The sequence below is a fragment of the Oncorhynchus nerka genome, linkage group LG24, assembly GCF_034236695.1.
Source record: "Oncorhynchus nerka isolate Pitt River linkage group LG24, Oner_Uvic_2.0, whole genome shotgun sequence".
Taxonomy (NCBI): domain Eukaryota; kingdom Metazoa; phylum Chordata; class Actinopteri; order Salmoniformes; family Salmonidae; genus Oncorhynchus; species Oncorhynchus nerka.
In genome coordinates this window covers 74,227,726-74,251,740 of record NC_088419.1, presented here as the reverse complement: position 1 = coordinate 74,251,740, position 24,015 = coordinate 74,227,726, and the positions used below count along the sequence as shown (strand labels likewise).

Here is a 24,015-nt window from a genome sequence, read left to right as displayed (position 1 = left end):
TGGATATGTTTATTTTTGAACCATTCCATTGTAGATTTTGCTTTATGTTTTGGATCATTGTCTTGTTGGAAGACAAATCTCCGTCCCAGTCTCAGGTCTTTTGCAGACTCCATCAGGTTTTCTTCCAGAATGGTCCTGTATTTGGCTCCATCCATCTTCCCATCAATTTTAACCATCTTCCCTGTCCCTGCTGAAGAAAAGCAGGCCCAAACCATGATGCTGCCACCACCATGTTTGACAGTGGGGATGGTGTGTTCAGGGTGATGAGCTGTGTTGCTTTTACGCCAAACATAACGTTTTGCATTGTTGCCAAAAAGTTCCATTTTGGTTTCATCTGACCAAAGCACCTTCTTCCACATGTTTGGTGTGTCTCCCAGGTGGCTTGTGGCAAACTTTAAACAACACTTTTTATGGATATCTTTAAGAAATGGCTTTCTTCTTGCCACTCTTCCATAAAGGCCAGATTTGTGCAATATACCACTGATTGTTGTCCTATGGACAGTTTCCCCCACCTCAGCTGTAGATCTCTGCAGTTCATCCAGAGTGATCATGGGCCTCTTGGCTGCATCTCTGATCAGTCTTCTCCTTGTATGAGCTGAACGTTTAGAGGGACGGCCAGGTCTTGGTAGATTTGCAGTGGTCTGATACTCCTTCCATTTCAATATTATCGCTTGCACAGTGCTCCTTGGGATGTTTAAAGCTTGGGAAATCTTTTTGTATCCAAATCCGGCTTTAAACTTCTTCACAACAGTATCTCGGACCTGCCTGGTGTGTTCCTTGTTCTTCATGATGCTCTCTGCGCTTTTAACAGACCTCTGAGACTATCACAGTGCAGGTGCATTTATACGGAGACTTGATTACACACAGGTGGATTGTATTTATCATCATTAGTCATTTAGGTCAACATTGGATCATTCAGAGATCCTCACTGAACTTCTGGAGAGAGTTTGCTGCACTGAAAGTAAAGGGGCTGAATAATTTTGCACGCCCAATTTTTCAGTTTTTGATTTGTTAAAAAAGTTTGAAATATCCAATAAATGTCGTTCCACTTCATGATTGTGTCCCACTTGTTGTTGATTCTTCACAAAAAAATACAGTTTTATATCTTTGTTTAAAGCCTGAAATGTGGCAAAAGGTCGCAAAGTTCAAGGGGGCCGAATACTTTCGCAAGGCACTGTATGTACACCAAACTTTAGAGGTAAGGCAACAATAACACCAAAGTCAGCGACATATTACAGTTGGTTAGCATTTTAGCTAACGTTAACTAGCACGTTTGTTAGCTAGCTAGCTTATGTTAGTTAGCCACCAGTAAGTAGATGGCTTGTTCGGAGGCAGTTGCTTAGTTACTTCGTTATGTGCTGCTCTTACCTGTTTGGTTAATCGGTGGACATGGTGCGGTTCAACATAAAGTCTAAATAACATAGGTGGGAAGAGTTAATACAATCAAGCTCGCCTGCCACTCACTCCACAATTCTCTCTACATGCTGGATGAAGTGGTGTTGTTTTACAACATGATAGGAATCCTGCGCTCTGCTTCATGATTAACTGACGTAAAATCATAGAACGCGCGTGTTTCTTTGTAACCGTTTTAGTAAGACCAAAGACGGTATAGAAACTATTTGACAACTTTGTCTGTGTGCTGTTTAGACAGATACAGTAGTACACAGTAGCAGTCTACCGAACAGCTTTTCTTTAAAGGTACAAAGCAGACGTTTTTATCTCTATAACAAATCATTTCTGGTTAACAATTAAGTACATCACTGTGGTTGTTTTTGACCATTTTAATTGAAAACAAACAACAATCGTTTCTTAGCAAAGACCAATTTCTCAAGCAAGAATTTTGCGAGGGGAAAACTGAAAAACAGTCGTTTTTGGCAGAGTTTTGGAACTCTCTTTCTTATTGGTCTATTAACTAATTTACCGCTTGGTGATGTCTCCAGGCAGGACAAAACTCCATCCCACTAAAGCAGGCTGAAATGTCATGCAGTTTTTTCAACCAGCTCTTACACTAAAGGAGCATTATCATCATTTTCAAAATTGTAAGTATTATTTCAACGTCACTATGTGGAAATATTACAAAACTTAGATAAATCACGTTTTTTACTGCACTGGGCCTTTAACATTTGTGTTGTGACAGTATTGTAATCTATACGCCTTTATCAAGGACCCCTTTTCCTATACAATCCCCTCCTACTCTGTCTCGTGGGCAGAGTACTGCAGCGTTCAAGTGGCTGCTATTTTGCAGCACTGAAAGCGCACTTCCAAGGAAGAGCTTATTTGACGGAGGATGAGAAAGGATTTGGTGAAATGGACTGTTATTATTTGTACACACTGTGGTTAATTATTGCTACACAAGAAGGCAGAATAATTGTGCAGAAGACGAGATTCGATTTCTATGTTTCGCTTCTTATTGTGATTTCTTCCTCTGGCAGGTTAGTGTTGTGAGATGTGCTCTATTTGCCATGGCAAGAGGTCTGTTTTCATGGGTCTGGCTGAGGAAGCCTATCTACATACAGGTAAACCCAGTGGGAAATCTTTCCTATACTTTATCGTGATCGGACAATCACCTATTCACTATTGGACAGTTGGGATTATTCATGTTCCTGTATGGTAGGCTACTTTGAACATTATAAGGCTCTTTTGGACACGATTTCATATACATTATTTGCAATATTTTAATCTTCGGTAAATTGTCATTTTGGCCTTTATATGGTTGTCATTGCCATTATTGAGGCTGTTGTTTCTGATACAACTGTTTCTTTGAGTATTGGATTGATCCTATTTCATTTCCAATAGCGTACTTGCTCTGTCGATGCCCAAGAGCCGTAGTCATTGGCCCAATTCAGTAGGCACTCACCGTTTCTGTAGCAACAGGGATCATCCAGCTTTCACACAAGACAGGAGGATACACAAGGTATTTTTCCATGGATGAGAGCACTGCATTCAATCCCAAGGACTGCTAGATAATGTTTTTCTTTGCATTCTAATGTTGTAATGTTGTTGAAAAATTGTTGTTGAATTCTAAAATTCTAATGTTGTTGACACAAACCAGTTCACCTGGAACCTACTACCATACCCCGTTTAAAGGCACTTAAATATTTTGTGTTGCCCATTCACTCTCTGAATTTCATACACAGTCCATGTTTCAATTGCCTCAAGGCTTAAAAATCCTTCTTTAACCCATCTCCTCCCCTTCATTAAGTGACATCAGTAAGGGATCATAGCTTTCACCTGGTCAGTCGATGTCATGGAAAGACCAGGTGTTCATAATGTTTTGTACACTTAGTATACAGTGTATTTGGAAAGTATCGAGACCCTTTCACTTATTCCACATTTTGTTACGTTACTGCCTTATTCTAAAATGGATAAAACATTTCAAAAATGTTTTCCAAAAATGTTTTCCATTTCAAAAATCCTTTCCATTGATCATCCTTGATGTTTCTACCAACTTGATCAAATCAAATCAAACTTTGTCACATGCGCCAAATACAACAGGTCTACACCTAGACCTTACCATGAAATGCTAACTTAAAAGCCCTTAACCAACAGTGCCATTCAAGAAAGTGTTTAAGAAAATATTGACCAAATAAACAAAAGTAAAAAAGTAACACAGTACAATAATGAGGCTACATACAGGGGATACCATTACCGTGTCAATGGGAGGGGGGGGACAATGGAAATAGTCTGTGTGGCCATTTTATTAATTGTTCAGCAATCTTATGGCTTGGGGTAGAAGCTGTTAAGGAGCCTTTTGATGCTAGACTTGGGTGACTTGGGTGACTGGAGTCTTTGACAATTTTTGGGGCTTTCCTCTGTCTAGTATATAGGTCCTGTATTTTTAATTTTATTTAACCTTTATTTAAACAGGAAAAGCCCATTGAGACCGAGAGTCTCTTTTTTTCAAGGGAGACCTGGCCAAGAAGGCAGCAACAATCAGTCCATTACATAATTAAAACATACAACAACATGATCCAGCCTAAAAAAAAAAACATTTACACTCCTCTGTAACAGTCTCCCATCAGTATTTTAAATTCATTCAGTGACACTTGCATATCTGGATGAAGCATGGATTGTAGATTATTCCATGCGTCTGATGCACAAGAAGAGAAGGCAGTCTTGCCTCATACTGTGAATGTCCTGGGGACTTTAAGTAGCAACCACCTAGCAGACGGGTCTGGTAACTGCTGGTGGTGAAGGAGACCAGACTACAAAGGTAAAGAGGGAGTTTACCCAAAAGGGCTTTGTAGATGAACACGTACATTTGTATCTTTCTACGCATATAAAGTGAGGTCCAATTTGGTGCAATGGTGGGTGAGTGACTTGGCATTTGTAATAAAGCGCAATGATGCATGATAAAGAGTCCAGTCTCTGTAAGACGGAGGAGGCTGCATGCATATACACAAGTCACCATAATCAATTACAGAGAGAAAAGTGGCCTGAACAAGCTTCTTTCTAGCCATAAGCGGGAAGCAAGCCTTATTACGAAAAAACAACATTTCAGTTAAAGCTTGTCACAAGATTATCCACATGAACTTTAAAGGACAACTTGTCATCTTTTTATTTATTTTTATACATTAGCAAAAATGTCATCCTGTTTTTGCTTTGTCAGAATTTTGTATTGTGTGTAGATTGAGGGGGGGGGAAACTAAATGTAAAAAAATATGGATAAAGTCAAGGGGTCTGAATACTTTCTGAATCTACTTGGAAAGCTGAGAAAAACGGTGTAGACCATGTAGGAGATCCAACCTTTACAATGCGAGTGGTGTTTTACTGCAACTTATAGAGCCCAACTTTTTTTTTTTTAGTTAGATATGGTTCATGTTTGTAGCTATTTTTTCCCCCAGTGATCAACATATCTATTAAAAATATAATTTATTTTACAGCCGGAATCAAAAACCCTGGTCTCGTCATCTCATCTGTCTGTTTTGTTCAGCCAAGAGACACATTCTGAGCTGCGTTTTTGTTTTGTGCCTGTTTTTCCTTCACACCGCTGTGTGAGTAGCCATGTAAGTGAAAAGTGACAGCAGTCACAAGGGGGAGTGTGTGTGTGTCTGCCATCTTAGTCCCACGGAGGTTTTTCCAGGCCACTCTGCATCTTCCTAATGAGGTCATAACATGATGGTACACCGTCACTCGCCGGTTGGTCGCTCCAGTAAGACATGCCGATTTCATACATACATACAGATGAAGTCGGAAGTTTACATACACTTAGGTTGGAGTCATTAAAACTCATTTTTCAACCACTCAACACATTTCTTGTTAACAAACTATAGTTCTGGCAAGGCAGTTAGGACATCTACTTTCTGCATGACACAAGTCATTTTTCCAACAATTGTTTACAGACAGATTATTTCACTTAACTCACTGTATCACAATCCCAATGGGTCAACTTACATACACTAAGCTGATTGTGCCATTAAACAGCTTGGAAAATTCCAGAAAATTATGGAATGGCTTTACAAGCTTCTGATAGGCGAATTGACATCATTTGAGTCAATTGGAGGTGTTCCTGTGGATGTATTTCAAGGCCTACCTTCAAACTCAGTGCCTCTTTGCTTAACATCATGGGAAAATCAAAAGAAATCAGACAAGACCTCATAAAAAAATGGTAGACCTCCACAAGTCTGGTTCATCCATGGGAGCAATTTCCAAACGCCTGAAGGTACCACGTTCATCTGTACAAACAATAGTACGCAAGTATAAACACCATGGGATCATGCAGCCGTCATACCAGTCAGGAAGGAGACACGTTCAATCCCAGAACAACATTAAATGACCTTGTGAAGATGCTGGAGGAAACCGGTACAAAAGTATCTATATCCACAGTAAAACAAACCCTAAATCGGCATAACCTGAAAGGCCGCTCAGCAAGGAAGAAGCCACTGCTCCAAAAAAAAGCCAGACTACGGTTTGAACTGCACATGGGGACAAAGATCGTACTTTTTGGAGAAATGTCCTCTGGTCTGATGAAACAAAAATACAAATGTTTGGCCATAATGATGGTTATGTTTGTAGGAAGAAGGGGGAGGCTTGCAAGCCGAAGAACACCATCCCAACCGTGAAGCACAGGGGTGGCAGCATTGTTGTTGGGGGGGGGGGGGGGGGGGGTGCTTTGCTACAGGAGGGCCTGGTGCACTTCACAAAATAGATGGCATCATGAGGTAGGAAAATTATGTGGATATATTGAAGCATCATCAAGACATCAGTCAGAAAGTTCAAACTTTGTCGCAAATGGGTCTTCCAAATGGACAATGACCCCAAGCATACTTCCAAAGTTGTGGCAAAATGGCTTAAGGACAACAAAGTCAAGGTATTTGAGTGGCCATCACAAAGCCCTAACCTCAATCCTATAGAAAATTTGTGGGCAGAACTGAAAAAGTGTGTGCGAGCAAGGAGGCCTACAAACCTGACTCAGTTACACCAGATCTGTCAGGAGGAATGGGCCAAAATTCACCCAACTTGTTGTGGGAAGCTTGTGGAAGGCTACCTGAAATGTTTGACCCAAGTTAAACAATTTAAAGGCAATGCTGCCAAGTACTAATTCAGTGTATGTAAACTTCTGACCCACTGGGAATGTGATGAAAGAAATACAAGCTGACATAAATCATTCTCTCTACTATTATTCTGACATTTTACATTCTTAAAATAAAGTGGTGATCCTAACTGACCTAATACAGGGAAGTTTTACTAGGATTGAATGTTAAGAGTTGTGAAACCGAGTTTAAATGTATTTGGCAAAGGTGTATGTAAGCTTACGACTTCAACTGTAAATAAAACCCCAAGCAGATGTCCTACTTGGAGATATGGATTCCTTGTGATTGTTTTATCTCTGCAGAGCACTGTTTAAAATTGTACTCCCCGTAGCCTACAGAATTTCCCAGAATGTCACAAGTAATTTAATCTCATTAAACCAGACCAAAAATCTTGCGTAAACAGCCATGAGAGATTACAAATCGTTCCACAAAACATTCAACAAATCCTGAGCATCAAAAGACGTATTGTCTACAGTTGGGTCTGCTTTCCGACTTACTCGTAATAGTGTCAGACATTGCACTGCGTGTGGCGGAAGTTATCACAGTCGTCCAAAATTGAATCTCCACATAGGCTACATACTGTGGAAGGCCATGGTTGTCAGGGGGTGCAGAGCTCAGTGGTCCAGCCGAGATAAAACTGCTCCATGGATCCTGTCTGTCTGTCAGGAGACAGGGTAATCCTGCCATGCTGGGTCCAGTTTATTGTACCCAGTCATCCAGATCTGACATCCAATGCTCCTTGAGTCCTTTACCACCAGAGTTAGACCCTGGGAATGACTCATCCCAAATGGCACCCTATTCGCTATATCGTGCACTACTTTTGACCAAAGCCCTATGGGCCTTTGTGAAAGCCATAGTTGAGATCACCAAACACGTAGCCCTGGCTGCACATTTTAATATGGGTAGCCTAGAAACGTGTCTGTTGTGATTTGTCACCTATTTAACACAGTGTGAACATGTGAGATCAGGCACTGCTGTATTTTTGTATGGCAATTTAAAAAATAAAATGACCGATGTCCATTGCCCACCCACTGGTTTTGTCCCTGTGAAGTAAGAGAGAGAACCAGGTCTGATGTACCCCTGTGGCCCGAGCCTGAATATGAGGAACTGTGTCAGTATGTGCAATAGGGGGATATGATGACGATGCTGATCATCTTATTTGATGTTGGCACAGTTTGACACTGCTAACTAGAACACACATGCCCAGAACAGAGCAAATTATTCAAAGTTTTAAATGGTATGTTTCTGGAAGATTTGGTTACCTACATTTTAGTCAGTTAAACTCAGATGTGGGGAGGTTTAAGGAGGAGCTGTTTGTCAACTCATCTTTCCACAACTCTCTCTCCTCGGGGGAACACCTGCGTGCTCTCATCTCTCCATTCTCTCCCATATCACCTCCTCTCCATGCTCTTCAGTGCATGAATCTATCAGCATGTGTTCACAAACCACTGTTTGAGGTCTAAGCTTGTCCCAGAGGACATGGTGGGAGCCTAATTTAATCAATATTACTTAAGATGCAGCATTTAGCTGGTTAGTATTTTCTTCCCACCCCACTCTCCTTAGGTGTAAACTTAATTTGTATTTTGGACATGCTCGATAGGCTGAACTGATGAACTAATCTGGAGCAGAAGAGCAGGAAGTCAGAATTAAATGCTATTGACATGTCACTTTGTCCTGTGACACAAGAGGAGAGCTAAAAAGCAATGTGTTAAGTTGTTGTGGCAACTTCTGCTATTCTGTGCGTGTGTGTAGGTTTGCGTGATTGTTTGCGCGCGTGTGTGCTTGTTTGTGTGTGCGCGCGCATATGTGAGGAAGAGAGAGCAAGGCTGTGTATTTTTGTATGCTTGTATGTTAGGAGACTGTAACTTACAACAGACCATGAACATGTCATATGTATCTACACAGTATGTAAGTGAAAAGTGAACAACTGGCCCAAAATCTGCTGTTAACATGTAGTGTTATTGTCGCAGTGTTGAGTCAGTGTGGGGATTGGGGTGTGTCCTCGACCAGGAGGGTGTGTCCTCGACCAGGAGGGAGAGGTGGCGTCTTTCTTATTGCCTGCTGTCCGACTTGGGACTGGGATGAGTCCGCTCAACCAGGCAGCGCGTAGCTCCTGCACATAGCACAGACAGACAGAGACCGTGTTACATCTCCCAGAGCCTGCACCAGGCACACAAATAGAGAGTGTGTGATTCCCAAAAGGCACCATATTCCCTATATAGTGTTTTTGTAGAAAGATGTGCACTATAAAGGGGATGGAGCCCTAAAACACAGCTAATGAGGCAGCATTGATCCTGGCTGTTGTGACTGCTTGTTATTAATTACCAGCTGTAATCAGAGCTGTGGTGATGTAATGGGGTGTGTGGATGGGAAGGGCGGAAAGAGTCATTATAGGGCACTACCTTTGCCCTAAGATCCCGGGTCAAAAGTGGTGCACTATAAAGGGACACAGCCTTAGCCATTGTTTAGCCACTAAATAATCATGCATCCCACCAGGCCTTGGGTTTTATTTCCTTAGAAGGAACTGCAGAAAGTGTAATTGATTATCCCCTACATATTATGTCTGAAACATGCTGGAGATACCAACATTTCAACCGACACACAGAGACCACTGGTGTGCTGGGACTATAGTCTAACTAACCCTAACTACAGTCCAGCCTTTTTAATTGACACCGAGCAGAGGTCCAGATATTGAGTCCATGCAACTTAAGGATGCACAACAAATACATGGACAAAGCACTTGTTATTTGTGACCTGAAATGGCTCTTTGGCATCCATATACACAGGGAGAGAAGATAGAAATGTTCTCTGCTCTTGATCCATTTCTATGCTGACACTTGTTTTGCAGCCCTGCTCACCACTCATCCATTATTCATGATCATAAAGCTAGTCCTCTCTAATGGGCACTCTCTCCAGCTGTGAAGAGAGAGAAATGGAAAGAGAGAGATATATGGAGAGATGGGGGAGAGAGAAAGCGGGATAGAGAGATGAGGGAGGGACATATGAACAGGGAGAGGAAAGGGGGATACCTAGTCAGTTGTACAACTGAATGCATTCAACTGAAATGTGTCTTCCGCATTTAAGCCAACCCCTCTGAATCAGAGATGTGCAGGGGGCTGCCTTAATTGACATCCACGTCATCGGCGCCTGGGGAACAGTGGGATAACTGCCTTGCGAGGGATAGAGATGAGAGAGAGGAGATGAAGGGGAGAGACAGAGAGGAGATGAAAGGGAGAGAGAGAGAGGGGAGATGAAGCAGGGATGGATGGAGAGGGAGAATTAAAAGATTGGGTCACAGACAAAAGCAAACCATTTCCCTCCCTAATATTCTAGATGGGGAACACTAATAGGCTTATGCACAGTGCACACACATGGGAATCATCAAGCGTGGAAGATGTTTCCTGGTGAGAGCTTCTTTTTGTACCACCTGTGTAAACTCTCTGCTTGCATCTCCCTCTCTCTCATAGGAGTTACGCACCAGTAACTCATCTGTCCCAGCATCCATCTCTTCCTCCCAGGACTCCAAGTCTCTAAAGGAAGGAGGTGTCATTACTATTTGCTGTGTGCATTGTGCAGGCTCAGAGCGATATCACACTCAGTGCATCCCAAATGGCACCCTATTTTCTACCAGGGCCCATAGGGCACTATTTGCATTATATAGGGAGCCATTTGGGACGTAGCCTTGCTCTTTCCCCACCAGCAGCCTATGGGATCCTGTATAGGAGTGAGAAATGCATAATCACAGTTCAAATGAAAGCCCTCAAAACATTGATTTTTAAAGAACAACCACATATTTCTTTTCCTTCAGAGTGTTATCTATAATGACTTTGCAGTTGGATGCAATTTACAGCACCTACCTACGCAAGAATCAATATGGAACACAGTGTATTGTTTGTGTGGTCATGCTGCTTTGTAGCAGTTCTCTTAGTCTCTCATGGACAGACTACGTAAACATAAATGTTACTGTAGATCTGTCATGATTTGTACAATGGCATGCGTGAGATAACGAGCAGCATTAGTTCCGGTGCTTTGGACTAATCTTGGTTTCACAGGTGTTAGCATCTTTTTCGAATTTCGAAAGGGGAGGGAACATTTGGCAATAGACTTGCCCGCAACTTGCAAAGAGAGAGGGTGGAGCTCTTTGTTTCAGTTCTGATACTCTTTCTGTCTTCCCACAAATGGACCCTGAACGTCATCGAGCCTCTGACCAATTACGCAATACTTTAGTTCTGGGTTAATCGAGATTAGTTCTTTCAGTTTAGGTTTGTAAAAAAAACACTGGGAAAGTACTAGGACACCTACCGATTTATGCTCACTCTAAACATACAGTATATACAGTACACTGAGTATACCAAACATTAAGAACACCTTCCTAATATTGAGTTGCACTCCCTTTTTGCCCTCAGAACATCCTCAATTCGTTGGGGCATGGATACTGGCCCATGTTGAGTCCAATGCTTCCCACAGTTGTGTCAAGTTGGCTGGAAGTCCTTTGGGTTGTAGACCATTCTTGATACATACAGGAAACTGTTGAGCATGAAAAACCCAGCAGCGTTGGAGTTCTTGACTCAAACCAATGCGCCTGGTAGCTAATACCGTACCCCGTTCAAAGGCACTTACATTCTTTATCTTGCCCATTAACCCTCTGAATGGCACACATTCGCAATCCATGTCTCAATTGTTTCAAGGTTTAAAAATCATTATTTAACCTGTCTCCTCCCCTTCATCTACACTGATTGAAGTGGAATTAACAAGTTACATCAATAAGGGACCATAGACTGACCAGGTGAAAGCTATGTCATGGAAAGAGCAGGTGTTCATAATGTTTTGTTCGCTCAGTGTAAAGTCAAGTGTATGAGGTCTTCAGATTACTTGACCAGGGAATGCCACAGAGAAATTACAAGGAAAGCTACAGATTATGTTATTAGCCTGGCACTAATCGTATTTTGTGGCACACCTCCCAAGTCAAGTGTATCTGGTTCTCTGAGAGACCGAGGCAGAGATCAGCCTGCATGTAGAGATGGACTACACTAGACACCATGCTGTTGTAAATGACACTCTGAGCAGTTGTCGGTCCTGTGGAATGCTGAATATTTTAGGTTTAATATCAAGGCACTACGGCTGGGAGAACACTTATCTGGAAAGCACCAACTCTTCCCACAAGTATGGAAAAATCTAAGCACAAAAGGGTTAACCGAGATTCCAGCTCTTTGACCTCTAGCTGCTCCAACCACCGTCCAGGTCTAGGACCACAGAATGAGGTTGGGCTGTGGGGAGAGATATATGCTAAAAAGCGGTTGCTCTGGACCTGCAGTCACAATAGAGAAGTGACTTGTGACTAGTCAGGAGCGGCAGCGTAGCCTAGAGCGTTGTACTAGTAACCGAAAGGTTGCAAGATCAAATCCCCGAGCTGACAAGGTACAAATCTGTCGTTCTGCCCCTGAACAAGGCAGTTAACCCACTGTTCCTAGGCCGTCGTTGAAAATAAGAATTTGTTCTTAACTGACTTGCTTAGTTAAATAAAGGTAAAATAAAAAATAGACTCCACAGCTCTCAACACTGAGATGACAAAGACAAAAGAGGAGAGTAATGGACTGACATTACAGTAAGAGGTCCATTGAATAGAGAGAGAAGGATTAGATTAGAGAGCGAGATGGATACAGACTGAAGGGCTAAATTGATTTCAGAAGAGTCAGTGAAAGAGGGTGGGTGGAAGATGAAGGGAATGCACATCTGTCAAGTCCCAGTCTTATGCATCATCACTAATAACAGAGTTCTTATAGAAATCCAATTCAGAAAACAGGGACTCGCTTTTCCTCATTTGCGTAAAGGGTTCATCTTTAGAAAGTGGTATTGTGCTGGGCAAAGACGATGCAAGAGTTCACCTTTACTCACAATCATGTCGGTTAATCACTGTCCATAGTCATTGGACGGTAATGAAATGTGGGAATTGAGTAAGAAGTGGTTATAGATCCACACACAGCATCACAACATGGAATAGAGGGAGAAATTGAGATTGGCACTCAAAGTACTGTATTAAGTTGAGAATTGCACAGAAGAGATACAGAGAGACAGTCATGTCAATAAAGCAAATTGGAACTGAAAGAGGGAGAGGCTAGGGGAGTCCATCACTGTCAAACATTGGACATAGTCATTATTAATAGATGGAATAGAAAGTGTTTCTGAATGTATGTTATTCCTCCACTCAGCCAGCTTTCTGTGTTGAAGTAATGCCATTATTGATCTACTGAGAACATTAAGATAGTCCATTTAGAATTATGAATCAGGAAGAACATGTTATCAAAAGGCAATAACAATTTGGAGTGTCAAAAAGGATAAAGATTGTACAGTAGCTGTCTGCCTGTAACTAACCATGTGTTACCACAGAAAAACATTGGTGTTTGATTACAGAGCTCATAATCAATAGTCATTGTAATAATGAAGTATTACTGTACTCCACAAGGCCCTCTATAGGCAACTACCCATGTATATCCCAATTTAAGGCCTGTTTCTCCATCAATTGCTCTCTAATTAGAATAATTTCATATATAGTGTACATGAATGTGCTGTTATAGCAGTGAGCAGAATTATGTTTAATGAAGGACTGTAATATGTTGTAGATAGTTGTGTAAATGCATGTTGTGTAAATCAAATGATACAAACCCCCCAAAAAATCTATTTTAATTCCAGGTTCTAAAGCAACAAAATAGGAAAAATGCCAAGGGGGTGAATACTTTCGCAAGCCACTATATGGGATCACATGAAATTGCATGATTGACTCAATGCTGGCTCGTACAGAATATATAGATATGTCTCTCGCTCTCCCCCCTCATTATATGACCCACCTCAGTTCAGTGATTTATTGTTCTCTCTGTTGCAGTGGTCAAGTCGGTCTAGGAAGAACGAGTCACATGGTCTGTTCTCACAGATGGTTGCTAGACTACAACAAGCATAGATGCAGGCGCAACAGACACTGGGAACAAGACAGAAGGCCTCACCCCTCCTCCCTCCTTTGTCTGTCACTGGCTATGTACCAAATGACACCCTATTCCTTATATAGTGCACTTCATTTTACCAGAGCCCTATGGCTGTATCGACTCCCTGTCCCCAAGCACACTCTGTTTCTCTCTCATGCTCTCCCTCTCAATAACAATAGTTATTATTCCTTTCACGTGTTATACATTTTACAAGATCACCCAGCCCTTCTGGAGAGGAATAACACAGTAAACAGGTTTACGATGTCTGATTAGAGAATGTCAAGCCACGAGGGGTCTGGGATTTACGGCAATCCGGCCAAATTTCATTGAGTGGCATTTAGATTTCAAATGGATCTGTTTGCTGTTAGTTCCTGAGGAACATGGAGAAAGGTAGGATTTTCTGGCACAGCAATGCATTCGAAATGCATTCTGTTGAAACCCACTCAAATCTAAATTGACATTAGTTTTTGAGGAAGTGTCGTTTTGAATCTGGTTTTTCTATGAATCTTCATGTCTCACAACCTGACCCTGTTTTAGCGCAAATTATGTTAGTGTGTTATCTGTTAATCTCTCACCTCATCTATTCTGCAGAATTGTTATCATACTGAATCTCAGTTAAACTTTCATATTTCATTATGCACCCCAGTGAAGGAGCTATTCATTCATTCATTCATTGGATAACTACACTAGTGGTACTAGACCAGCCTGTTTATGGAAATGACTGGAAATCCCTTTAGTGCTGACATTCCTGCTTTCTTGGTAATATGATTTATCGTTATTGCAACATAAATGTGGGGCAATATTTAGCATACCTATCATACATTTTCTACATTCCATGATATTTACTCATGTAGATAATCAAACTCACATTAACCAAATGCTGTTTACACGTCTTCAGTCTCACTATATCTGGGTCAAGTTCTGTTCATGTATCATAAAGGAGGCTGTTCCACCTCAACTCTTCGAATAGGAATGCCCATTTATGTATTCTGATCATGATCTTATGTAATGAAAGTCATCACAGCTCTCTCGCCCCCTCTATCTCATTATCTACTCTCTCCCTCACTCCCTTGCTCTCTCTGTTTCAGGCCCGATTCTCCTACCTGCACATGAAGTATCTGTTCTTCTCGTGGCTGGCAGTGTTTGTGGGTAGCTGGGTGGTGTATGTGGAGTACTCATCCTACTCAGAGCTATGTCGTGGACATGAGTGCAAGAATTCCATAGTGAGTTCCCCATTTCCTTATATGAAATTAGTAAATTGATGGAGCCTCCTACTGGTTAAAAATATACTATTCCTTCAAATACAGCATTCCAGTGTCAGCTTCCATATTGTATTGAAACCATCCTGTGAGTTACTATACAAACCAACACCATGTCTATTTATCCAAGTGTGACAAGTACAGGAAAGGAGTGATCGACGGCTCGGCATGCAGAAGCCTGTGTGAAAAAGACACGCTGTACCTGGGGAAGTGTCTCTCTGCCAAGCCGAACAACCAGGTCAGATCTGACTCTGATTCTAGTTCTACGGTAAATCTCAAGTCTTTCCTTTCCAAAATGTAAGAGGGAAGGAGAGCATTGGAGGAGATCCAAGGATCTTCTCCTCCAATCCACCTGCTTCTCACTTCCTTCTGACATTGGGCAGGTGGTGTGGAGAGAGGACATGAGGAATCAAGGAAGGACTTTTGAGATTCACCCATAGTGTTTAGAGCTACAGTGCTTCTGTGTCTGAGAACTAACACGAGCATGTTGTGGGTCTATGTGTGTCTCAGGTGTACTCAGGTGGCTGGGGGGACCTAGAAGGGGTGATTAAGTGCCAAATGGAAGAGATTCCTCATTATAACCTGGGAGCTGAGATGGAGCACAGGAAGGAGGCATCGCCCTTCAACAAGCCCACCAAGGGAACTTCCGTGGAGAAGTTCAAAGAGATGGTTCTCAGCCACCTCAAGGTCAGAATACTGTCATCTCATCCCAGTGTGATTCATTAGACTACCAGCTTTTATTAATAGGTTCATGTCTGCAACACTTATTTGAAGGTCTTCATAACACATTCATAATCCATACATTATGCATTTATAATCAAGGCACCAATATTTCATAAATGCTAATTGATATTTTGTCACAGTATTCACATTCACGTAATTTATTGCCATCTTTGTTAGTGTGTTATGACTTTAGTGGCTAGCGTGTTCATTAATGCAGTTCTGTTACGAAGGTATCTCTTACCCTTTATTCCTCTCCAGACCAAGGTGGGTGAACAGGCCAACCTTCCAGACCTGGTGAGCCTGGTTTTCTCCGTGGCCGACTACAACAAAGATGGCCTCATCTCCTTGCCGGAGGCCCGCTCCACGTGGGCTCTTCTCCAGCTCAATGAGTTTCTGCTAGCAATAGTCCTGCAGGACCGAGAGCACACCCCTAGGCTCCTGGGCTTCTGTGGGGACCTGTATGTGATGGAGAAGGTAATCTAATAGGAATGCCCATTTATGAAGAATAAAAACAGGGATTATTTTCTTCAGACAACACAAATGATCTAGCAATCATGAGCGTATTTGTGATTTATTTATTTTACCTTTATTTAACTAGGCAAGTCAGTTAAGAACAAATTCTTATTTTCAATGACGGCCTAGGAACAGTGGGTTAACTGCCTGTTCAGGGGCAGAACGACAGATTTGTACCTTGTCAGCACGGGGGCTTGAACTTGCAACCTTCCGGTTACTAGTCCAACATTCTAACCAACCCTGCCGCCCCTGAAAGTCATCACAGCTCTCTCCTCTGCCTCTTCCAATACCCCCCCCCATCTCTCTTGTTCCCTTTTTCTCTGAACTTGTACGTGATGGAGAAGGTGCCCTATGCTCCCCTGTACGGCATCAGCCTGCCCTGGGTGGTGGAGCTGTGGATCCCCGCGGGGGTACGACGCAGCATGGACCAGTGGTTCACGCCCTCCTGGCCCCGCAAGGCCAAGATCTCCATCGGCCTCCTGGAGCTCGTTGAGGATGTCTTCCACGGGACCTTCGGCTCCTTCCTCATGTGTGACGTGAGCGCGGACGGCTTCGGTTACAACGACCGCCACGACCTGAAGGTGATGGACACTCGCCACATTGTCCCTGAGGCCACCTTCCAGAAAGCCATGAGGGAGCGGCGGTGCGACACGGAAGAGGACTGTCTGTACGGTGCCGACTGTCGCACTTCCTGTGACCTCACCAAGCACCGGTGTACTCCAGAGGTGACGCAGCCCAACCTGGCCAAGGCGTGCGGCGCACTGAAGGATTACCTCCTGAACGGGGTGCCGGCTGACATTCAGGAGGAGCTGGAGAAACAGCTGTATGCATGTATAGCATTGAAGGGCTCGGCCGAACAGATGGAGATGGAACACTCGCTTATACTGAACAACCTGAAGACCTTGTTGTGGAAAAAGATATCGCACACTAAGGACTCCTGAGGTGAAAGTATTGATTGGAACAGCGTTTCTACCATTGTAAATCCACACTTTGGGAAAGGGTGGAGAATCAGGACACAGATGAACACTACTGCTGCCCCCTCATGCTTTTTAGGGAACTATAATGAACAAAAATATAAACGCAACATGTAAAGTGTTGGTTCCGTTTTTCATGAGTTGAAATAAAAGATACCAAGAAATGTTCCATAAACACAAAAATCTCTCAAATTGTGTAAAAATGTTTGAGCGTTAATCCATCCACCTGACAAAACAGCATGATCATTACACAGGTGCACCTTGTGCTGGGGACAGAAGGCCACTGATCACACAACGCCTCAAGTTGAGGAAGCATGCAATTGGCATGCTGACTGCAGGAATGTTCAACAGCGCTGTTGCCAGAGGATTGACTAAATTTCTCTACCATTAACTGCCTCAGTCTTAATGAATTTGGCAGTACATCAAACCGGCCTCAGGACCTCCACATCCGGCTAATTCGCCTGTGGGATCATCCGAGACCAGCCACCCAGAGAATTACTCCATTTCATCAGCTGTCTGTAATAAAGCCCTTTTGTGGGGAAAAACTGATTGGCTGGGCCTGGCTCCCTAGTCGATAGACCTTTTGTTTTTAACCTGACTGCACCCCTGCTCAATCATGTGAAAGCCAGATTAGTGACTAATGAATTCATTTCAATTGACATTGAATGTTTATTTTTCAGTATATAGAGGGACAATCAAACCGTCGGTTAATGCTTTACAAATTGAGGGGGACTGGGTTAATTTCCCCCTTAATTTGTGTAATGTTTAGACTGACTGTACATTTCTAGCAAACAATGCCAATTGTATTCCATTGTCAACTTTTCCTTCCATCTATTTAAAATCTGCATTGAACACCGTCTATAGCGGGTGTATTCAAATCAAGCTAGGTCAGCATTGTTTTTTGTTCTACCAGATTAAATTGCACCCACCTGGTGTCCCAGGTCTAAATAAGTTCCCGATTAGAAAAAATGAAAAATCAGCAGTGAAACTGGATTGAGGTCCATATTTGAATATCCCTGGTGGATGGTTTTCAATCAGGAGTAAGTAAATCAGTTCCATGTCCAATTCTACACAATCTCAACCACTTAAACAGTATGGGTAACACTTCAAACAGTAGCTCCTATAATAGAGGGATAAACCAATAACAGACAGAGGCTATATTCTTTTTCTGTAGATTTATTAGAACAAAGAATTGTCCCTACATCATTAGGACCAGAGTTTAGCTGTCGGCAGCCTCCTGTTCCTGAGCCCTGAGGAAGCTGGCCTTCTTCTGAGCAACGCGGTCTTTCCTCTGGGCCAGAGAGAGCTTGGCACGGTTCCACCTGGGGGAGACAAACATGTCAGAATTATTACATTACGATGCATTTTAACAACGTCAGGGAACATGACTACAATGCCAAGGGCAGGGGACAATGCAATAAGTAAACTGAAATGTGTTAAAATACAAAGAGGTAGATTGAAATGGAATTGACCCCAACTTGGACCATGATCATCTAGTAAAGTTCACCATCAGGTTTTAGTCCTAACAGCATGAAAGCCAACAATGCAGTAGTAAGTACTGCATTCCAATATAAAATAGCCAAAATTGCTCATCAACTTGCCTCTTCTTCTTGACTTCTTTCTTGGGCTTCTTTTCGTGGACTGGGTTGTTACGAATGCCAGCATGGGCCTTTTTGTACATCTCCTGAACCTGTGAGAAAAGTGTGGCAAACAATAGTACCATGTAGTGGGTAAATAAAAGTACATTCCAGACCAAATACACCGCTACAAGACCATGGTGCTTGCCTACGGAGCTGTGAGGGGAACGGCACCTCAGTACCTCCAGGCTCTGATCAGGCCCTACACCCAAACAAGGGCACTGCGTTCATCCACCTCTGGCCTGCTCGCCTCCCTACCACTGAGGAAGTACAGTTCCCGCTCAGCCCAGTCAAAACTGTTCGCTGCTCTGGCCCCCCAATGGTGGAACAAACTCCCTCACGACGCCAGGACAGCGGAGTCAATCACCACCTTCCGGAGACACCTGAAACCCCACCTCTTTAAGGAATACCTAGGATAGGATAAAGTAATCCCTCTCACCCCCCCCCCCCCCCCCTTAAAAGATTTAGATGCACTACTGTTCCACTGGATGTCATAAGGTGAATGCACCAATTTGTAAGTCGCTCTGGATAAGAGCGTCTGCTAAATGACTTAAATGTAATACACATTAACACAACAGTACAGAGGCTCCTGCTGGATGCAGTATAGTTTTTACTTTTCACACATCCAGTTGATAGGAATGAGTTGGATGCCAGTTGTATTTTAGGACTAGTACATATGACACAAATGTAGTAACTGTACTGCTCTCAGCCCCGTCTTGAAACGTTGATTACATCAATTTGGGCAAATGAAGGACCAACTACAATTTGCTCAGCCTCAAGTCTATCATCATCAAGCAGCAGTTACTACATAGACTTGAAAAATTCCAAATCAACCCCCATCCCCTCCTGTAGATCAGAGAGCATTGATAAGATTGAAGCAATGGACAGTAAGTTAACACAGAATCCCAAACCAGGCCCTCGCCCCTACCAAATCGTTTTGAGGGCACTCTGGTGTCACGTGTTGCTGACAACTCCAAGGGACACTTCCTAAGTGACAAGGGAATTAAATTAAACCATTAACTTCAGGACACACGGGTGACTTGAATGACGCAATTGTGTTTTACATTTAAATATTCCTCCGTGAACACGCAAATGCAGGGCCAAGGGGTAGGGACTGGTTTGGGATTCAGCACAACTTTCCCTTCAGAATTTATTTGCATCATAAGCTGATATGATCCCCAGCATGCTTACAGGCATGAGGCCTAAGAATTTAACAGAGCAGTAGTAGCAACCCATGCTAGCTCAGGTTTAGTTTGGTTCAGTGAAAACCGGGTAGAACTGGGTGTGTGATACAATCCCAAGTGGCTAATAGTGCAGATAAACACGTAACCATCCAGCTGTGGTCTAATTTAACTAATATATATGTATTTGCAGGCACCTCCCGATACATCACAATGGGTTCAGTATGAACTTTGAACTTGCCGTGTCAGGGGCAACACCATTCTTGATGAAGCGAGAGAACTGCTTCTTGTATGCGTCCTCATCCTCCTCCATCAGATAGCTCATGTACTCAGACACATTGACACCCATGATGTGCTTGCGGTGGACCTCTGCATTGAACTCTTTGCTCTCCGCATCATATCCAGGGAAGCGCTTAGTGCTAGGGGGAAAGGAAGGGTTAAGGGGGGACAAGACCATGTCAGCCGGAAAGGGACTTACTGACCCAGTCATATTGACTGAGGATTATAGGCAGTGCACTAAGACCAATAGTTTCACTAAGGCCATATGAAATTAGTGATTGCAGAACACCAAGAACATAACATCTGGCTGGTAAACTACTGATTCATATTGCTCTCAGCCCCGTCTTGAAACAGGACATGTTACATCAACCTGGGCAAATGAAGGACCAACTACAATTTGCTCAGCCTCAAGTGTATCATCATCAAGCAACACATAGATCCTGGCAACTTCAGAAGTACTAGCCTAGTCCCAGATCTGTGTGACTTACAAACAAATCTTGACCTGGGGATGTATGCATCATGTGCCTCGAGTGGGAATGCTGATCTAGGATCAGTTTTGCCTTTTCGATGACAATGAATAAGATTGTGGACAGGGGGAACTGTTCCTAAATCAGCAGTCTTACGCCAAGACACTAGATACATACGGCCCCTGGTTACAAAAACGTGTTCTTAAGCCAGGGAAGTAATTACCTGTGGGGGATGGACAGGCCTCCATCCACAGCCCCCTTCAGGGCTCCGAAAACCTTGTTGCCAGTGCTGGTTCTGGCGAGCCCTGCATCCAGGTAGCAGGTGAACGCACCTGGCTGACCGTCGATGCTCTCCACGTTGAACTCATCTCCAGTGACCTCCACCTGTCCCTCGTACACCTTGTCCAGGCCGAACTTGTTCAGCAGCTGGAGGGGAAGACAAAAACAGGATTAGAGAAATCTGTTGTAGTATTAAGCCAAGCGGACAACATTGGTAGTGTGTTCTCGCTCAGCAAGCAAGAAACACCGTAGGTGGCTAAAGCAGAGGTCCTGTATGACTCAGTTGGTAGAGCATCATGCTTGCAATGCCAAGATTGTGGGTTCCATTCCCATGTTCATCCAAATGTAGAAATGTATGCACATATGACTAAGTCTGTTAAATGTCATATTATATTACAGTCAGTTGCTAAACAAGTGGATCAGGTCAAACGGACAGGTAGCCTTTCGCCTGTAACTGCCAATTTCTCACAATGAGCAAAAAGAAATGCATGGTTCAATAGGATTGTTTGGCCATTGAAATGCAGAACAGACATACTTCATGTAATACAGGGAATCATGGCATCTCTATAACAAACAATCCAGAACACGATCCAGAGTTATGTCAATAACTTAGAAATTAGTTCAAGGTGTAAAAGATTAAACAAGGTTTGAGGAAAGTAAATGGCACATGCAATGTTGAGAAAAGACAGCTTTCATTAACGGGGTAGAAACATAGAATACACATTCGCTAATAGTGCTGCAAACTGAACAAAACTATGGAGGGAGCCATCAGGTCAGAGCAGGGGTGTATGAGAGCTGATCTTACCCTGCGGGCCAGCAGCAGACCAGTGCAGTAGGCTGCTGCGTAGTTAGTCAGACCAACGGCGATCCCGTACTTGGGCAGCTCGTGGGAGTAGGCAGCGCACACGATCATGTCCCCCTCGATCTTGGCATAGGCAATCTGGAGCAAATCATATAACACAAGAAATAATGACAATATAGTCTACAACATTTAAGCCATAAGCGTGTACTGCGCCGATTTCTGGTAACCAACCCCTCATAGTATGGGACATCTCCGATTAACTCAAATCAAAGCGTCATGGGACATGTGAGAATGATGGGGTCAATCTAGTTGAATTGATCTGAGAACACAGTTGCACATTTTTTTCTAGGTGGATTAAACTGGACTAGAGCATGGTGCTCAGGTGGCAGAGTTGTGGGTTTGACTCAAACAGGCCACATGTGTGTTACTGATGAATGTGTTACTGTCAAAAGCTGCTTTAGATAAAAGTTTCTGCTAAATGGATTGTCCATTCTGGTAATTCCAACATTTTCCCCATCTTACCTGGCAGACGATATCCCGGTTGGAGAAGCGGACAATCATCCTGTATTTGGGTGTGTTGTACTTGTTCTTATCTTGGATGACCAGGCGCTTACGGGCGAAGTAGTCAGTCTTTCCCTCTATGCAGAATAAGGATACCAAAGTCAGTGAGATGGAGGTTTATCAATGGAATGAATAGGGTCTTTAGTGTGAAAGGAAATATCAGGACAGTCATGGCATTTGCATTCTTGCAACTCCAATCACGTGCTAAAACAAATAATTTTGACAATTTAGAAATCCCTTACCTCGCCTCCTCCTGAATTTGACCTGGTACCTCTTGAAGTAGGACTTATTTTTCACCACTTTCACAAAACCCTATAAGACAGTAACGTAATTAGCATGTCGGTCAACTTACCTAACTACTTTTCAACACACAAAGTAGACCTAACGTTACACATGCTGCACTGACAGTTTATTTTATGTGGCCAAACTGTCAAGACATTGTCACACCAAGTCTTTGGCCCATCTTCGCTGATGGGCTAGCTAGCAGTTAGTTAGCACTACTTTGCGATGTTCAGCACAGGGATGGATTTGGGGCACTGACCACCTTATCCTATCCCGGTCCAAAATCTGTGCCATGCGATATATGAAAAGACAATTTCACCAAATGTCGAACTAGTTGACCACATTTTCTACTAGCCAGCCGGTGTGATAAGTACTAGCCTCGGGCTAAGTTTTAATTTCGACCCTACTCCGACTTTGGCAACACTATAAACATGTTTATTAGCGATTCACATCACTGGACTTGATTACAGACCAAGTAAACAAATCGCTAGGAAGAGCTCTACAGAGCTACGGGAAGCATGAATTGATTCAGGCGGCCATTAGGCCACGTTTGATAGATCCCCGTGAGAGGTAGCTGGACGGAATCCATCTTCATCTATGGCTTTCAAAAACATCTAAAACATGTGATTGCACACAACACATATCTGATGTCTTATATATGTATGTAGGAACATATTTTGGCGTTTTACTAACCATTTTCAGTCTTTTCTGTCTCCTTAACCAGGAGCCTGGAGTCAAAGACAGGGGATTTGACTCCGCTGCATTAGAAAAAGGAAGTTTGCATTGCGCATGTTGCGTAAATAGCGTGTAGCAGGATGTAGCTTTAGAGTAAGACAAATGCTACACTGCCCTCTACTGTATAGGGTGGACAATGGCGATACCAGGTGATAAGATGTCTCCAACAACAGTACATGATAAAAAATGTGCGTCACTGAGGTATTTTCCTTTGTGGGTTTGTAATAAACCCTCAACGTACATTTATTGAAGGCATTTGCAAAGTGCCCTACAACACAAATTACATCACACTGTGACTGTGCCATGCTGTGTGTGCATGCATATTATGAACATCTATTGAATAAAAATAAACATTGCTATAGGAACATGTTTATAATTAAAACAACAGACCCAAAGGATGTTGTACAGAAGACACATGGGACATCAAAGGGAGGGTTTCTCTGTAATTATGTCTGATTTTCATTCCATAGTAGACAGTATGGTGTAAGCAAGAGTCTTACGTCAGTGGTTTTTTAGGACAGACGAGGGTGTGGCTGATATAAGAAATATGATATGTTTGTAAGCACTGGAATTTCCATGTAAAACCAGAAAAGTTTGTTTGATGACCTTCTGTTCTTATGTGGATCACGATAGTCGGCTCTGCCATTAACCTCATTCTCACCTGTTTAAAAAAAGGCAAAAGTGCTTATTTTAGTCTGAGCTGGACAGCTGATAGTGAACCTTTATTTCAACATCTTCTGTCTGACATTGAATAGTCTCCCTGTCACTAATCTCCCGTGGGCAGATTCTGCATCGATTTTACTTCTGGGTTAA

At 42.8% G+C, this 24,015-nt stretch overlaps 2 protein-coding genes across 2 annotated transcripts; one reads left to right on the top strand and one right to left on the bottom strand.

Moving 5' to 3' along the window:
• The first annotated feature begins 1,305 nt into the window (after positions 1-1,305).
• On the top strand, positions 1,306-18,300 carry LOC115108575 (divergent protein kinase domain 1A). Its single transcript, XM_029633090.2, has 8 exons — positions 1,306-1,698; positions 1,941-2,039; positions 2,433-2,516; positions 14,599-14,733; positions 14,900-15,007; positions 15,280-15,456; positions 15,751-15,966; positions 16,350-18,300. The coding sequence occupies exons 3-8, from the start codon at positions 2,463-2,465 to the stop codon at positions 16,944-16,946; spliced, it is 1,287 nt and encodes a 428-aa protein (XP_029488950.1). The 5' UTR covers positions 1,306-1,698; positions 1,941-2,039; positions 2,433-2,462; the 3' UTR covers positions 16,947-18,300.
• LOC115108757 (large ribosomal subunit protein uL18-like) lies at positions 18,140-23,266 on the bottom strand. The gene is made up of 8 exons (XM_029633373.2): positions 23,161-23,266; positions 22,428-22,497; positions 22,147-22,262; positions 21,628-21,762; positions 20,767-20,969; positions 20,039-20,216; positions 18,581-18,669; positions 18,140-18,301 (listed from the first exon to the last, which is right to left on the bottom strand). The coding sequence occupies exons 1-8, from the start codon at positions 23,161-23,163 to the stop codon at positions 18,199-18,201; spliced, it is 897 nt and encodes a 298-aa protein (XP_029489233.2). The 5' UTR covers positions 23,164-23,266; the 3' UTR covers positions 18,140-18,198.
• Between the last annotated feature and the right edge of the window lie 749 nt (positions 23,267-24,015).